This window comes from Asterias rubens, chromosome 6 (genome assembly GCF_902459465.1).
Source record: "Asterias rubens chromosome 6, eAstRub1.3, whole genome shotgun sequence".
Classification (NCBI taxonomy): Eukaryota; Metazoa; Echinodermata; class Asteroidea; order Forcipulatida; family Asteriidae; genus Asterias; species Asterias rubens.
The window spans coordinates 17,823,900-17,842,438 of record NC_047067.1 but is presented as its reverse complement, the minus strand read 5'-3'; the positions used below and the strand labels follow the sequence as shown (position 1 = coordinate 17,842,438).

Here is an 18,539-nt window from a genome sequence, read left to right as displayed (position 1 = left end):
TGTCAAAGACTAGTCTTCTCACTTGGTGTTTCTCAACATATGCACAATATACCAAACTTGTGAAAATTTGAAGTCAATTGGTCGTCGAAGTTGGGAGAGAATAATGAAAGAACAAACACCATTACTAGTTACCTATAGTAAGGTTTTATGCTAATAATTATTTTGAGTAATCACCAATAGTGTCCAGTGCCTTTAAAACAGACAGAGTGTGTTTTAAGATGCAAAAAAATATGACATAAAATAAAATGCTTAATACAGACAGAGTGTTTGTAATTTCTCCCTCCGTCGTCCTTGTAGTGAGAAAGACCTATTATGATATCCAAGAAGATATATGAAGTATCACAAGCTTAAAGGGATTTCAATTTCCTTCCTTAGTCAACACCTAAGAGATAATTTGATAAGAATGAATGATCTGTATGGATCCATATAATCCACAATCTAGGATAATCAACTTGTCTTCATTGGAAGGGGACAGAAACCCCGGCTGTCCAATTTGATTACGATTAATAAACATGTACTGATGAACAAAGTTCAAGAATGATTACACGTACTGCACCAAGTTTAAAGGAACATTACAGAATTGGTAAGAACAAAACTTGTCAAAGGGGCCATTCATAATAGTCAATGTTAAACAAATTGACCCCTCCACCCACCCCAAAAGTTCGATTTTTAAATATTGATTTACTTCACAATATAATCTATAAACTAAAGAACAAAGTAATGCCTCAAATGATGCAGATTTATCAGGTCACAGGACTCCAACATCAAGCAGATCAAGCAGCCTTCTTTATTTTATCATGTAAAAAAAAGAAATTCTGATGAATTTCGATTTTCAGTTATTTCTTTTGACCCAACCACCCACAATTACGAAAAAAAAAATGTTTTATTGACTGATATGAATGGCCCCATAAGATCACAGATTTACATAAAACTGGCATGGTCTAATGATGATACATGTAGTAGAAAACATCCCTTGAATTTTTTTTTTCTGATTTGATGAGAAATAAATAAAACTAATTTCCCATTTGGATTTTTTTTTTATCAATGTCATGCAAAATGTGTAATCAGTTTTTCATTATTTTCTCGTGACCCAGATGGCCAATCGATCTCAAACTTCTACAGGTTTGTCAGTTTATGTATGGTGTTGATTACATGAAGAGCTTACACTGTCAGCAACTGTTTGGTTAGCAAAACCAATTCTGTATGTTCATTTAAGTATTGCGGGAACATAAACACTGTCTTCTGTTAAGACCACATCCTACTGCTTGATTTTTACCTTAAAAAGTCTGTTAACAAAAAACAGAAAAATAGCAAAAATAATTCAAATATTGTTGCATGCTCCCCCGTGTAGAGTAATTTCCCCTCAATCCGACCATTCAGGATCTCACAATCAATCTTGTGCATTATCAACAGACACTTCAAAACTTCTGACAGCGAGGACAAAAATCTCAAACTTAAATTCAGAACAGATTGAGCCACAATGAAACAAAACTTAAAGAACAAAAATCGCCACCTCACTCTTTAATTCAGAACAGACTGACCCGCAAAAGGAAACAATTTTTTTACTAGAGATACACCAAGGGAAAAAACAGCTTTCCCACAAGGCGACTGCTTTATTTCACAACTGCATTAATGGTGTATTATCTTGTAGTTGGAGTTCCAGGAAAGGATTTTGCAGTTGTCGTTGCTGATTTGTAACAATGTACAATGTTATTACATATGATGATCCTCGTCCGTTTGTTGGAATGGGGGGCAGGGGAGGGGGGGGGAGATGAACTTTTATTAGGAAAGGATTTTGCAGTTGTCATTGCAGATTTGTAACAAAGTACAATGTACTATGTTATTACATGGTATGAGCCTGGTCTGTTTTGATGGGAGGGGGAGGGGTAGGGGGAGGGGTAGGGGTAGGGGAGGGGTAGGGGGAGGGGTAGGGGGAGGGGGGAGGTATATATGAACTTTGATTAGGATTCTAAATGTCTGACCGAACCAGTGGAGTCTCACAGCAGTTTGTCAGCCAACGCCTTTGCTTGTTCTACAGATGTCTGGTATGATAGGGCCGGGATGAAAAGTGATGGATAACAAAGTGAAGTACTGTTAACAAATCTTGTGATATAATGTAAAAGTCACTGAGAGGCGTGTCTAAAGTTTTCATCAAGGTTGTAGAAAGCGTATGACTGGGTGGGAGGGGTGGCAGAGACTGTAGCGACTTTTAAAGTTTATTCTGATGCACTGGAATCAACTGCATATCTTATCCAAACCGAAAGTGATTTGTGATGTAGTGTTAGTATTGGAATGGAAGCAGGCAGAGTTCCTCTACAGAAAAAAAATATTTTCAAAGTTTGTGATATTTTGATTGTCAATTAGGGAGTAAAGGACTGGATAGCGTTGATCAAGGCGCTACAGCCAGCCGCGACCTGCAAAATCCCAGACCCCATCACTGAATTCCGCCAGCGCACCCCCCATACATAACACAGTGCATATAATACGTGTACAGCGGATGTACACAAACATACCTACTGTACATATGTACATTACCATCTTTATGGTACACGTTCGGTACATGAGTACTTTTTCTTCCATGTTTCTAAGTAGCCACACGTACGAGACACACGTACGAGGTTGAGATACGACCGTACTCATGACTACGCTATACTGTTCTCGCTGTACAATGTATGGTAATGTATATTCGTGTATGCACTGCATGCGTGTGCCGCGAACCAGGCCGGGGAATGGTAATGTACATTTGTGTATGCACTGCATGCGAGTGCCGCAGTAAGTCACCCAGGCTTAGTCAATACTGCATTTATTGGTCTATGTTTTACATACATGTAAAACATGTTATTATTAAGACGATCAAATTAAAGAGGTGGAGATGGGCAGCCCTAGCAAGGAGGCATGACAACAGGTGGGCATGAAAACAACCAACTGGACTTTAAGAAACTGGACAAGAAGTAGAGGGCGACAAAACAGAAAATTGTAGAGATGAACTAAGTACACACAGGGGCATTACTTGGCAACAGACAGCGCAGGATAGAGTGAGATGGAGAATTGTTGAAGACGCTTTCCTCCTGCAGTGGAGTGAAACAGGCTAGACGACGACAACATACATATGGGTACAGATGTCTAGTAAAACATGCACTACTGCTTCCAACATGTCCAAAGGAGATTTGTTTGGTTGTACCTGCAAGTTTCCTTTAGGTAATAGTTACTTTCTAAGTACATATAGATGTCGTGTACAGGTACAACCAGTACATTTACCCACGACTATTTGCTTCACAGCGGGTGCGTTCGATTAGCTTCCCTGGGTCGACCCCAGTCTGCCCCTGGTACATTCAAATAGCTTTGACATCCTTCTAGGTGCTCACCCTGGTCAGCCCCAAGTGCCCTGCTTGTGGAGTGGGTCACTTGGGGCTCGTGGGCCCCAGGTGCATGCCGTCACCACGAGAGGGTGAGTGATCGTTCGATTAGCTCTTGTCAGGGGCTCACCCCGAGTGAGCACCGCGGGGTCGGCATGGGGAAGCTAATCGAACGCACCCATTGATGACAAGTTTACTCTGTGGAGACAGGTTACCATTGAACAGTGATGTTTATTGCTTGTGACCGCTTCAATTTTCTTTCAACAAATAGACTTGTTGGGCAACACTCTCTGCCTGACACTGACTGCCTCTGACAATTTCACCCCTGGGTTCTCTCAAACACTAATGACAAATTCCTGAAATCTCCCGCCATTCCTTACCTCACTACCACCACCATCCCCCGACTGTGGTTTAAGTGTGAACCAGAAGTGGGTTTTTATAAGTTTGAAGGGGGAGAGGAAACTGACGAAAGTCAAGACTGCATGATTAATCATTGTTAATTATCTGATTCTCCAGTCACCGTCAAAGTTAATAAAAATCAACGTTTATTACCCAAAATACATTCTACAGCGTCTATGGTCAAGTACAAAAAAACAACTAAACTGTTTCCTCAACATGTAAAATTTCTCACCAAGCTTCTGAACATAAATTTGTTAAGTTACAAACAAGTTACAAACTTAAAAAGGGACGGAGATAATCTGACGAGTGCACATCGGGGGAAGGGGCAGCCAAGTAGAATCAAATGAAAATGTACACAAAATTGAAAAAATTCCTAGATGAACTTTGTCGTACTTTTTTGAGTGCTCTGAAATCCTGCATTTACATGTATGTACTGCACGAAAATGTACCTCAAAACGAGAAGCTCTGTTTACATTATGTACTACATGTACAATGTATACATGAACCTCAAAACGAACAGCAGATGTGACTGTAGTCTCAAGTATTAAAGATATGTATTTCACACTTTTTATCATGAGCTAAAGAGTAACCAACTAGTCGCGTCTAATTTAAATCAAACCCAATCGAAGACAGCAGAGCACAAGTTTTGACGCACTCCTTAAAAGTGCGGGTTCATGGCTACGCATCGGGGTGATAACGTACGTAGCTAAAGAGCAAACTCCGTTATCACACGCAGACACGACCGCATCGGTTCTTATCCTGTGGTAAAATCATTTTGCAAGACTTTCTTTATTCTACTTTCAGATTTTTGACAGAGTATCAGAATTACTAAAAAGGACGTGAACAGATGGTTGGGACAGCCTTCCTCGGGACAAAGATCTGAAAAAGATAGACCCCCTAGCCTGTACAAAAAGGCAGAGTTGAAGAAGTTTAGATAACTGAAGAAAGCAGAGTGGGTGGAGAAAACTCCACCACGAACAAGTGTCAGCGCAAAGAGGCAAAGCTGAGAATTTGACACTAAAGTGATTAAATTAGACCCTGAACACTTTTGGTAATGTCAAAGACCAGTCTTCTCACTTGGGAGTATCTCAACATGCATACAATAGGCCCTAACAAACCTGTGAAAATTTCCGCTCAATCGGTCGTTCAAGTTGCTAGATAATAATGAAAGAAAAAACACCCTCGTCACACTAAGTTGTGTGCTTTCAGATGCTTGATTTCAAGACCTCAAATTTTAAATCTGAGGTCTCGATATCAAATTCGCAGAAAATTACTTCTTTCTCAAAAACTCTGTCACTCTAGAAAGAGCCGTTTTATACTACATGTATCAACCTCTCCCCATTACTCGTTACCAAGTAAGGTCTCATGCTAATAATTATTTTGGGAGATTACCAATAGTGTCCACTGCCTTTAAAGCTCTCTACATGAACAAACACAACCACACACCAACCCAGTAAATTGAAGGTTTCTCCTCGTGTTTGTTTAGACTTTGATGATCTTCAGAGCCATCTTCAGAGAAACCTTTTGATAGCTACGCTCTTATAAACTGAGAGAAAGGAAGGACTTGATGATTAGGCATACTAAAAATGACTCTGGCAAAATGGCGGGGTCAGAGAGGTCATCGTGTTTGTAACAAAATGTTATTACATGTGTACTGATTTCAAATGATGTAACACCCCTTTTGGATTTAGTAATTTAAATTACATACTCTAGAAAATCATGCAACAAGAGGCCAGTGCATTTCAAACTGAGGGCTACAAGAAAAATATGGAGACGCTAAGGGGAGGAAAGATGTCTGTGTCTGTTTTCATTGTTTGAATTAAAATGTTCCCTACTATGACACAAACTGAGCCTGAGGACCATGGTCCCACAAGGTTTTTTTAGCAGTTAGGACTGGGGGGCGATAACAAGCCTAGTGCGATACAAAACCTATGGGTGAGACCTAATGGCAAAGAGGCCACTTCTCTGACAAATTATTTTTTTAGAGGCATACTCTTTGGGGGATTTGGGGTACATTCACACCGGGCATTACGATTGCTGCAATCAAAATAAGTTTGGGGTCCTTAAAGGCAGTGGACACTATTGGTAATTGTCAAAGACTAGCCTTCACAGTTGGTGTATCTCAACATATGCATAAAATAACAAACCTGTGAAAATTTGAGCTTAATCGGTCATCGAACTTGCGAGATAAAAATGAAAGAATAAACCACCCCTGTCACAAAAAGTTGTGTGCGTTTAGATGGTTGATTTCGAGACCTCAAGTTCTAAATCTGAGGTCTTGAAATCAAATTCGTGGAAAATTACTTCTTTCTCAAAAACTATGGCACTTCAGAGGTAGCCGTTTCTCACAATGTTTTATACCATCAACCTCTCCCCCTTACTCGTCACCAAGAAAGGTTTTATGCTTATAATTATTTTGAGTAATTACCAATAGTGTCCACTGCCTTTAAATGTTATGCCCCTCGATTTGTACAGAAAATCAGATGGAAATATTTCTCTGGAGGACAACACGTAGTTGTGGTACACATGTATTAACTTTATAATTAATGAGCTTGCAGCTTAAAGGTAATTAAGCAGTTTCCTGATGACCGTAATTCCTGTACTTCACAAGCACATTGTGACAAATATATCTCACCGCTAATTTCACATCATAAATCAATTTTAAAAAGAGTGCTAAAAAGGGTAGTTTTTGTATAAAAAGTGTGTTGCCGTGGGTGTGCCTTTCCTTTCTGTAATTGCTAAGCTCGACTTTCCTGAAATATGCATTGGAAACAACTGTTAAACTAACTTGTATTTCTTAACTAAATCATGCTGCATCATACGTTGTTCTCTCTAAAAATTGAGAGATAATTTGTCTGAGTTTACAATTCTTCAAATCTGTGTTCCTTTGATCCAGCTGTCTGTTATGCTGAGAATCGGAAAACAAGTCTTGACAAAACCTTTTATTTTTGTCTCTGGACTCTTAGGCCCTTGTCACACGGGGCAATTTTTACAGGCAACTTGGAGACAACTAACTGCAGTGCATGCAAGACCACTTTGGTAGCTGATGCATTTTTTTTCAGACAATGTCTAAGTACCATTCCAAAGAAAAATATGCAAACATTCAGTTGTGCAGGCCTGATACTTCAAAGAGGCAACGACGACGACTGCCTCCATGCCCCCTGGTCATTTACTTGGTGCTCAGTGAAATGCTGAGTAACAATTTCCTCATAGGGTGCCCTTTACCAAGGGGAAACTGCCTTGGTGCCCCGTACCTTTCAGAAATGAAGCATGCAAGCCTGGTTATGAAGACATTATCTTCTTTGAGATTGCCTGAAACTGGATTGCCTGTATATTGCCTTGTGAGACATTGCCTTCAGACTCATTTCTCTTGGTAACCAGCAGCTGATTTCACAAAACGCTAGGATATCCTATCTTGTGTTAGGACGAGTAACTCATGCTAACTGACGAGTAACTCGTCCTAACTAAAGATGGGTTTAATGCATCCTACTGTCTATGGATACGGAATTGAACTCATCTGAAGTCATACGATTAATCCCAAGTTAGGAAGAGTTTGGTGAAATCAACGACAGCCTCCTAAAGTTGTCAGAAAACAAATTGAGCATGAAAGTCGGACAGGAGGGTTGGGTTGGTGGGAGGATCCAGATTCGATGCAGGATGGCAGCCATGATCCTACGACAATCTATAAATACTGTGCAAATGCACCGAGTTTGCACTTTATGGGATAAACTAACACGGACCATCTGTAGTGACTGTCTGTAAACCGAACACACATCTGATCTTTATTTCCCCCTTCAACACTCCACTTCCAGCTCCTCATTCTACGTGATAATCCCTCCTAAATGTTCAACGGATTCCACGAGTCGGAGACACAGTAAGCGACTGGTTTTCTTGATTACTTCTAACGTTGGAGAGGCACCTGCGTTCACTCTTGCAGATGTTTGCAATCGGTTCAAGACTCCAAACTGACGGTGTAAAGCTGCTAAATGTCAACGGAGTACTTAACAGGGGAACAGACAAAAATATAGAAACCAACACATGGTGAACACAGAGGACAGATTATACAGCAGGCCTGACATGGAGGCGACGAAGGCAATTGCCTCCGTGCCCCGTGGTCATTGCCGTGGTGCCCTTGAATAGCTACAGTAGAAATTTAGCATTTCCTCATAGGGTTCCCTTTACCAAGGAGATAATGCCTTGGTGCCCTTGCCCTTTTAAGACGAAGCATACAGGCTTGAAACAACACTTATATAGGACAGACATTGGAGATTTGTGTACAAACCTATTAAGTTTTTCAGATATCAAAATAACCAATGACTGGGTTATTAATGACACTGGACACTATTGGTAATTGTCAAAGACCAGTCTTCTCACTTTGTGTACCTCACAAATGCATAAAATAACAAACCTGTTTAAATAGGGGCTCAATTGGTCTTGAAGTTGCGAGATAACTGGGGTTGGTTTCCACTCAACGTTTTCGATCAGTATGCTCTGATCATGGAGGAAAGGGGATCGTCTTCTGGAGAAAGCCAGAGAATCTAATGCACAAACCAGCTGCCGATTGGCACAATGCACTCTAGCGATAAGACAGTAATTGTAATTTATACCTGAATTGATCATATCTCCTACAAGCAGACATCATCCCGACAATCAAGTCGTCAATTTTCTCTTGAAGCAGCCGAATAAATTCCCAGAGACAATCAGATGGGGTCAAGGTGACTGATTGCATGGATTACATTAAATAGAGTAATTCAACGCTTCCTTTGTTTTCGCCATTGGGGGCCACTCGTGAACATGGCTGTACATTCAACATGGACTTCAACAATGTCATTATCTGTCTATCACAGAGTCCATCAACGCAAGTGTGCTGTCTTTGTCTCCGTTGCTTTGGTTTCCTTCACTAGCCAGCTACACCATTAAAGGCATTGGACACAGTTGGTAATTACTCAAAATATACATTAGCATATAAACTTACATCAGCTGTTAATAGTATAAAGCAGTGAGAAACGACTCCCTCTGATAACAAAGTTTTGAGAAAAGGTAATTCCACTATCGCAAAGGATCAATTGTATCTGTTGAAATAGAATCAACATTCAACAAAACAATTACTTCAACTAAAAGTAAATAGTGTTGGAAAAACCGAATTCTCTATTCAACCAACCCTTATTGTGTGTTACAGTCTATAACTCCAGCAAAGTACACTCTTCTATGGAAGCTGCCAGTGTCTATGTACATGTTAGTAAAGAAGACAAAATATCACCAACGAAGCTTATAAAATTAGCCTCCACCCATCTAACCCCCTATCCCAGATATGCAGCTTCCAAGTTGTTGTTCCAACGTTTTTTGTCCAGTGTAAGTTTCAAGTTTGATTAATCCCCTCCTGGTACGACAACCAGACCTCTACCTGCCCCATCGGTACTTCCTTATTGAACAGCAACCCCCCCCCCAGCCCCAAACCCTCCCCCGAGAAACATCCTCTTGTCCATCAGTCCGTCTCACATTTGTCTGTTTGTGTATCAAGTACAGGCAGTGAAACATAAGCCTGCGGATCCTGTTTCCATGGGGGCTATGGAATGGCCAGCTTGTGGTCATTAGGTGTTTTCCTTATGCAATTACTGCCCATCAAAGAAACTGAAACGAGTTACCTATTTCCCCCTCCCATTCATCTCCGCTTGTCAAGAGTGGTGTCTTCACTACAGATGAGTGGTAACAGATTGACACAGCTCATAGACCTTTAGTATTCTTCCAACTGTCTAAATTTGTTCCCCGTGTGTAGTAACAATAATGAATACTGATTCTCAAGACACTAAAATAGGGCCAGACTATTTTTACCTCCCAGCCTCAGTTTGGTTACATTGATAAGAACGGGAGAAAAACAAGATGGCTGTACCTTGATATAAGGCTGTGGCTACAGCTTACTTCATTTGTAAGAGTGTCGCTATGGGCATCCTATATGCTTTAACATGACGATCAAGCCATAGCCGTAATTCAGACATGGCTTAACTCCATAATGCATAAAACTCAGCCGTTGTCAAGCATTGAGGTATAGGACATCCTTAGCAACACCCTTAGCAACAGTCGTAGCCGTAACTGTAGCTGCCAATTTGGATACGGCCTTACTATTGGTGTTCTTCAAACTGTTAACCCCCCCCCCCCCCCATAAAAAAAAAAACAGAAAAAAAAACAGGAAAAAAAACAAAACAGTGACATCGTTAAAAATAGACCACGGTTTCAACCACGTTGATGGCACAAGTCCAAGACTCTGATTTGAGCCATATTTAGAATCGTTTGTGGTTTGTAAACAAGTCCGAGTAGAGCAGTGGGGAAAACATCACACAAGCACAGAAACACTAAGTGATCACTAAACCTAAACATTGACAGGATTTCACCATGTTTACGAGAGTTCTCAAACATTGTTGCAAGTCTGCTTAACACCACCACGATGGCATCTAATCTAAAGCACTTCTTCAAAAAATGTTCAAACACCTCAGAAAGCTCTGAGATTAATAAGAAACATGGATGTCTCGAGTTACTGGTTCAATTTCAGCATGATCAGAGACAGAAAATAAATTCAAATTACTCAGAATATTCTTTATCCCCGATGCAAATTTAACATCTATTAGGTCTGAGACTAATGTTCAAAGCCTGCTTGGAGATGATGATGGCATGCTGCCACCAAGCCAAATCTCAACACTTGCCCAAGATCGTTGTAGTTGGAAGAAAGTTGTAGTCGCGTGCCCCGAAAGCCAAAAGATAATGAGGTCTAAGATTACACAATGTACGAAGAAACAGGGCTTTTTTAAGCTACTTGTTCAACCGCAGCATGATCGGAAACATGAAAATGAATTCATACACGTACACAAAACCAAAACGACAACTTGAATATGACAACTGCAGACTGGGGGAATATGGCTGCCGAACATACTGTATCAATGTAAGATTTTTTCTTTCCACATGCTTTGTTCAAAATTACAACTTGTCAGAAACAATCAATAAAGTGTTTGGAACCTTGTCAGAACCATTTAAACACACTTTGTTTTAATAAGTTTACATGAAGGATCGGTTGTTTCGAATGAGTTAACTCTTATAAAAAAAAGTTAAATGTTTTCATAATTAACTTATTCTATGTAATTTACTTTGGTTTCATTTCATAATTCACTTATATTGGAAGTAATTTACTTTGGTTTTAGTTCCCGGGGTCTTTTCTTAATGGCCTTAAACCAACATACCGCACACGACATAATTGAAATTTCCCACAATGGCTCCCGTAATCCTAAACTTGTTACAATTTGATATTGAACAGGGCCTTGCAAATTGGTAAAAGAAATACAAATATCCTCTATTTAACGAGAGACCCTCGTTGATTAGCCTACCAAATATTCCTGCGCGGCAAAACTCCAATGAGGCTTCAACATGTAGTTATGCATGTTGATGTGGATGTCCTGAAGCAAGAACCAAAATAGACAAATTAAGCCTGGTTCATACTTCCTGCAAATGCGAAAGCGATACAAATGTTGACGTCACATATTCGCAAAGAATATTTCACAGGGGTTGAGTTGTGCTCAACTCTCTTCGGAATATCGCTCCGAAGACAGAGTTGTGACGTCAAATCCACGTCAAATTCGCATCGCATTCGCATTCGCAGGAAGTATGAACCAAGCTTTATAATCACTAACTGACAGGAACAACCAGGAGGCATGTTAGCCATGTTTTAAATAGCCTCAAAGGCTTGGACAAAACTTCCAAAAATTATGACAGAAAAGAGGGGAGAAAGAGGGGAGAAAGTTTGCCGCTGGTTGGGTAGCGTCACGGATGTTATTGTAGACAAATATCAAATATCAACGGAGTAGTAGTCCCCTTTTTGGGTTAAGAGATAATTCGCCTCAACTTTGCAGTTGTTACAGTAATGGAGACTCTACTCACAACTAGAGCTTTGAACACAAGAGTTTACAACTTCAAGAAAAAGTGGAAACTCTTTGAAGAAAATCCTAAATCCAGGAAAGATCCTGACAAATCACAGGCCTGTAACGAACATGACTAAACAAACATTTAGGGGAACTTCAAGCTTCAAAGAGAGAAACAGATTTGCCAACCATTGGAGCAACAAATTTATAGATTAACAACTTTGCAGATGGAATATGGAAAATAAGTAAATTTGCAAATTGCATAGAAAAGTTTGAAATTATGAAAGAATGGTTATCTTCTAGCAATGTGGGGGGGGGGGGGGGGGGGGGTCACACAGTGTTGCATAACTGCAATGATGTACATGGACACCAGGCCAACCCCCTTCCATTATCAACCCATGCCAGTGTCACCTCATCCCACCATAAACCAGCTCTTCATCACATTTCACATATAACTCAACTCCATTGAACAACTTCTCTAATAGCAGAGTGTTACGAGGAACATGTTTTGGGGGCTGTTTTAGCACACTGCGGGCAATGTTCTTCACACAGCCATAATTGAGTCCAAATTCCAATATCACCTATAATGTGGCTTTCAATATTTGTAAGCAGAATTTTAAAAAAGTTGCAACTTTACCCATTCAGATACATTGTAAATGTATGAGTGTAGGTTTGTGTTGTAACAACTTCCAGACACTATTCTGAAAAATGCTTCAGCGAGCACCTTGTGTAAGGTGGTCAACATCTTTGGTTAAGTACAAACATTGATGGCAACTCCAGGTCCAATCTTTCTGTCAGGATGGATAACAGAATGAGAATTGTCCATGACATCTGAACGCATCTCACTGTCACCTGAAGTGTGAACTAAATCTTACGGACCACACAATCCACAAAGCACACTGTCAGTCACCATGTTTCAACCTCGACAGATTCTCTCTCCACAACCCCCCCCACTTCTCCCCATCAACATCCTACGATGAACTGATAATTGAGAGGCTTGACAGAAATGGGGCATGGGTCACTCTCTCCAAACACCGTCAGGAAATGCCCCCCCCCCCCCCCCCCCGAGATGTTTCATACGGTCTATCTACGCTAACTGAATTAAAGAAAAATATGATGCTGTGTTTAATGATGACAACTTCTAATCTTGTGTAAAGACCTAGATCACAGGAGGACCACTTCTTTAAAATAACACATGTAAGTACTGTGTGACTCTTATCCAACCGATGGGGAAAACACAAAGCCCAACCCTGGAGGCGACTACGATCTTCTGTGAGTCCTTTTTGCAGTACTTACAAGCAAATCAACTTTATGAACTGTTTATGGAGAGTGAGCGCAAGGGAAAAACACTCATCAGGCCTACATCCAAATGAACCATAAAGGGGGTAACCCTGTTTCAGCCCCATGAGAATGTGGCAATTCCCTTGAAAAATAGTTTGGCCCACACCTTGAAGTGGTCTACAGGCATTTGGTGTCTGGCGACTTGCATAAAAAAAAGATAAGCACAGAATTCCCTGCTTCCGTAAGCGTCGATTCTTTGCTTACGGTAAGCAGAGCAATGAGATTGGGCCCAAATTTGTTATAGTCTTCTGTGATTCCATCTTTCAGTCACCTGGGGTCCATCCCCACCCCTTCCACCCCAGCATTCAAACTAGTATGTCACTTACCAGAGGTTCATTCCCTTTTACCAATCGTACAATCTTCACAGTGTCATCGTCATCAGCATTGGTGCCCAGTGTAACGTCCGGAAGTTGTGGAATGTACTCCCCGTTGGCTAGCTGGTCATGCGAGTCAAACAGCGCCCTCATGTGGGGACGAGTCAGCAAGTAGCACAGCTCGCGGACCTCGGGGATCATGGCAAAGTTCAGCATGTCATTACAAAGCTGAACATGAGGAAAAGAACATGAGTCAAGTTGGTAATGATCCCACAAAACAGAACCCTTGGAAGATTGATATTACATGTACGTCTAAAATGTACATGTCGTAGAAAAACAACAACACCTCAGGTTGTTTTCTTGCTTTGAAAGGTCATGCAAAGTTGCACATAAAATTAGTTTGAAATACATAAGATGTTTTAATACAATATTAATAATTATAGTGATGAAGAACTTATTTATAATGCACCAATTCCAGTCAACATGGTGTTCAAACCCACATGAGAATGTACAATCAAAGTATTTAAAAATTCACATAGTGAAAATAACAGTTCCATAGTTAAAAAATGGACACCTTTGATAATTGTCAAAGACCAGTCTTCGCACTTAGTGTATCTCAACATAATATGCACAAAATAACAAAATCTGTGAAAATTTGAACTCATTTGGTCGTCGAAGTTGTGAGATAATAATGGAAAGAAAAACACCCTTTTCACATGAGATGTGAGCTAATTTTCAGATGCTTGATTTTGAGACCTCAAAATCTGAGGTCTCGAAATCAAATTCAAATATTTTAGTGGAAAATTACTTCTTTCTCGAAAACTACGGTACTTCAGAGGGAGTCATTTCTCACAACGTTTTATACTGGGTGCGTTAGTTTAGCTCCCCTGGGTCGACCCCCGTGTGTGGCGTGTTTTTTTTCCAGGACAAACGTGTGCAGATAGTTACCCACGTGCAGCCTGGGAAAAAAAAACGCCACACACCGGGGTTGACCCAGGGAAGCTAAACGAACGCACCCACTATCAACAGCTCTCCATTGCTCATTAACAAGTAAGTTTTTATGCTAACAGTGATTACAAATAGTGTCCACTGCCTTTAAATACCTACTACCTGCAGAAAACATTTCACTCAAAATTGAAACAAGAATAATTTCAGAAAAGCCGGCAACGAGTGAACAAGGCAGTCATTTTTTCCCAGAAGAAACTAATTTCACATGGTTGTCAGCAGCAACCTATACTTCTTACATGTATATACCTCCAAAGCAAAGCTCTAAATCCTAAACCCCACAACCACTTTTATAAAGTTACTACCCGAGCCGCCATCATGATCATGACAATTGTTAGCAGACAGACTGTATACTTACATCAGTCATCATAGTAGAGGAGTCCAGAGTTACCGGGTCCCACTGATTCTGTCCATATGCTTTCACCGCATTGTGTGCCTGCAATAAAATTAAAATAAAACCATTGATTGAAACAAGAAGCACACGTACCCATAGGTTGTTCCTGTGGGGTGAACCTGTTGAACTAAGATACTGTGTCATTTACGTCAATCGTGAAACGATGATCGGGATGCACACATTTCCTCCACACAAAACCTGCTCAAGAATTCAAGCCTGTATGTATGCATAGAAGCAGATATATTTTACAAATACAATTTTGCTGACTGACTGTGAAGTTGAAGTTCATAGCAGCGCCAATTCTACAGAGGAAACATTTGATCTGAAACACTGTCAAAGTCAAGGAGGAAATCACATTTATGAACGCCACAATTTATTGTTGCTTGTTTTGATAGTCAAAAATCAAAATAAAAAATGTATGTTAAAAAGTATTATATAATCCATAATAATTTTTTGAACAGTGTTTGCACCAGTTTGATCATGGTTTTGTGGTGTGCTGTTGAAAACTAGAGCATTGCAATATGTGGACTTGGTCTTTCAAAACCCAATGATGTTTAAAAGGAGAGTTGAAGAAGTTTAGATAACTGAAGAAAGCAGAGTGGGTGGAGAAAAGTCCACCACAAAAAAGTGTCAGCGCAAAGAGGCAAAGCTGAGAATTTGACACTAAAGTGATTAAAGACACTGGACACTTTTGGTAATTGTCAAAGACCAGTCTTTTCACTTGGTGTATCTCAACATGCATAAAATAACAAACCTGTGGAAGTTTGAGCTCAATTAGTCATCGAAGTTGCGAGATAATAATGGAAGAAAAAACACCCTTGTCACACGAAGTTGTGTGCATCAGATGCTTGATTTCGAGACCTCAAGTTCTAAATCTGAGGTCTTGAAATCAAATTCGTGGAAAATTACTTCTTTCTCGAAAACTACTCCACTTCCAGAGGGGAGCCATTTCTCACAATATTTCATACTACCAACCTCTCCCTTTCTCGAAAAATATGTTACTTAAGAGGGAGCCGTTTCTCACTATGTTATCAACAGCTCTCCATTACTCGTTACTAAGTAAGGTTTTATGCTTAGAATTACTTTGAGTAATTACCAATAGTGTCCACTGCCTTTAAAGAAAGACTTTTCAAGGCAAGGCAAGGCAAGGCAAAGATCAGGGGCATTTCAGGGGCAATTGCTTCTGTCACTGCCATTTAAAGTATTGTGCCTGGGACCAGTTTCATGGTATACTGCTTATCGTGCAGTTCTGTGCTTACGACCTGCAAGGGCACAAAGAATCAAGCGCTTTAAAGCAAAAACGCAGAGTTCTTTGGTAAGCACCGTCAAGAAATTTGGCCCTAGTTACTAACCAATAATTTCTACAGGCCTACAGGGGAAATGTTTTGATGGAAAAAACAACAATTCTTCTCAAAAAACACAAAAAAAAACCACACAACAACAACAACATATACAGCATGTACAGAGAGTATCTGTGATATATTTAGAGCCATTTTTCATGGGGGCTTTTCCAAAGGTCACATTAATCAGACTAGAGGCAACGATAACAGATCAAGATAAACACTTGATGGTATCCCCTTGTAGTCTGGGATCCTATCACTGTGGTGGAATCAGTTAAAACATAGTTTCCCAAAACAACTAATTGGTATGACAAACATGAAGTCACAAACATTTGCAAACTTTTTCTTTTCTTTTCTTTTTTCACAAAAGTGCAGAGTTGTGCAAAGTGACAAATGAAGCCCAACAAACTGACAAAGGCCAATGGGGAAAACGGTCTGGCCCTTAGGTAAAATAGCAATTTGTGTTCATTCTGGCTGTTCTGTGACGGAAACTAGACAAAGGTGGTAACATGGCATAATAAACATTATTGAAGGTTAACCAAAAAATTCTGAATTATGAATTAAGATTAAATTGTAAAGAGCAATTAAGTATAATTGCAATGTCATCTTAATGGCGCTGATGTAAACTGTAAAATTATTGGCGTAAGCTTAGAGTTTCATTTGACACGACTGCACAATACAATGATCCCGTGAGTCAGTGTTTTTGGTACATCTCAGCTGTGTATACACTGATGTTGTAGTTAAAGGGACATGTTGCCTCAAAAAGTGTTTGAAACCGTTTGTATCAAATGCACGGTTAGAAAGATGTTTTAAAAGTAGAATATGAAGATCCACACAAATTTGCCTCCAAATTGCACGGTTTTTCTTTTACTTTGCAAACCAACACTGTCAGCCATTTTATGGAGTAAAATATTTGACTCAACTGAATGGCATGCTGTGTGGACCTTTATATTCTACTTTAAAAACATTTTTCCCTCTTTTAAAACATCTTTTTTAACCATATGCATTTTATAACAAACAGTTTCAAACACTTTTCATAGACCAACTCACACGATCCAAGGGACCGTGTTCCTTTAAGGTTTACCTGGAGAGGGTGGCAGGAGGGTAGAGGGGGGCCTGCAGACCATCTATTAACACATCTCGGCATCCACTGGGGATTAGCAGGGAAATTAGCTGAGGATCGTCAAGGTAAATTATGACCTAGCACTTTCCGCAGCCTGGTAAATAACCACCCTTGTCTACCCCCATCTACCACTTAGCCCCCCCCCCCTCCCCGTTACCCCTCTACTTCCTGTTCTCATTGTATATTTCACAAAAGACTGGCTGTAACTTCATTACATCTTTCTTAAAGGAACACGTCGTTGCCTTGGATCGGTCGAGTTGGTCTTTGAAAAGCGTTTGTAACTGTCTGTTGTAAAATGCATGGTTAGAAAGATGTTGTAAAAGTAGAATACAATGATCCACACAAACATGCCTCGAATTTGCACGGTTTTCCTTTTACCTCGTCGACTAACACGGTCGGCCATTTATGAGTCAAATTTTTAACTTCCATAAATGGCCGACCGTGTTAGTTCACAAAGTAAAAGGAAAACCACGCAATTTCGAGGCAAATTTGTGTGGATCATTGTATTCTCCTATTAAAACATCTTTCTATCCAAACATGTATGCATTTCATAACAAACGAGACCAACTCGACCGATCCAGGGCAACGTGTTCCTTCAACCATGTTTTGAGTACGTGTGCTTGTAAAGTGCTTGTAAAAGTGATAAGCACCTTCTCATCATGTTTATGAGATCAATACCTGGGGCCAAGTTCATAGAGCTGCGCTTTCGCACACATTTTTTGCTGAACATTTTTTGGGCATTGCATGGTGAGGTATCAATATATATTTGGTTTGCGGTAACACCTTGTGTGTATCTACTTGCCAGGTAGATTTTTTTCTTAGAGAACTGTCTTACTTTTTTTTCTAATGGACAAAAAATAAGCCGGAAACCGGCTCGAGAGGGTACGTATGATGAGGTATTTTGGCTGGTAACATTAGTTAGGCTTTTTTATTTTTTTGGTTGGGGGGGGGGATGGGGAGGGGGGGGGGGGGAGACACCCTCTGGCACATATCAGTCATGGTATACACTGCTTTTAAGTCCCTGGACGGAGTCCAGAAAACATCTGCTCCTCATGCGATTAACCCCCATGGCAACGCCTCAAGCAATGATGCAACAAACCTTGGAAATTGAAGTCTGGAAACAACCCTGGGAGGATGCAGCTTTTTACATACTGTACGTAACAAATTATTCCTTTCATATAAGACAAAAAATTATCCCTCATCCTTTTATCAGTCAATATAAAGTTCACCCCAATCCCTAGACTACCACTTCCTACGCAATGGCCTAATGCGCTTCTGGCGAACACATCCCCACTTAAAACAAAGACATTAATATCCGGGAGACGTCCAACTTTGTCTTTTTGTTTTCAAGAGCAAGACAAAA

At 40.2% G+C, this 18,539-nt stretch overlaps 1 protein-coding gene across 6 annotated transcripts in view; it reads right to left on the bottom strand.

Annotated features, from left to right (window-relative positions):
* LOC117291635 (MAGUK p55 subfamily member 7-like) overlaps positions 1–18,539 on the bottom strand; it is a 55,359-nt gene that overhangs the window by 18,365 nt on the left and 18,455 nt on the right. For all 6 annotated transcript variants that reach the window (XM_033773475.1, XM_033773474.1, XM_033773477.1 and 3 more), the window contains 2 exons: positions 14,678–14,755; positions 13,327–13,542 (listed from right to left, as the gene is read on the bottom strand). In XM_033773475.1, coding sequence (XP_033629366.1) covers positions 13,327–13,542; positions 14,678–14,755 — 294 coding nt within the window. The remainder of the gene's footprint in view (positions 1–13,326; positions 13,543–14,677; positions 14,756–18,539) is intronic.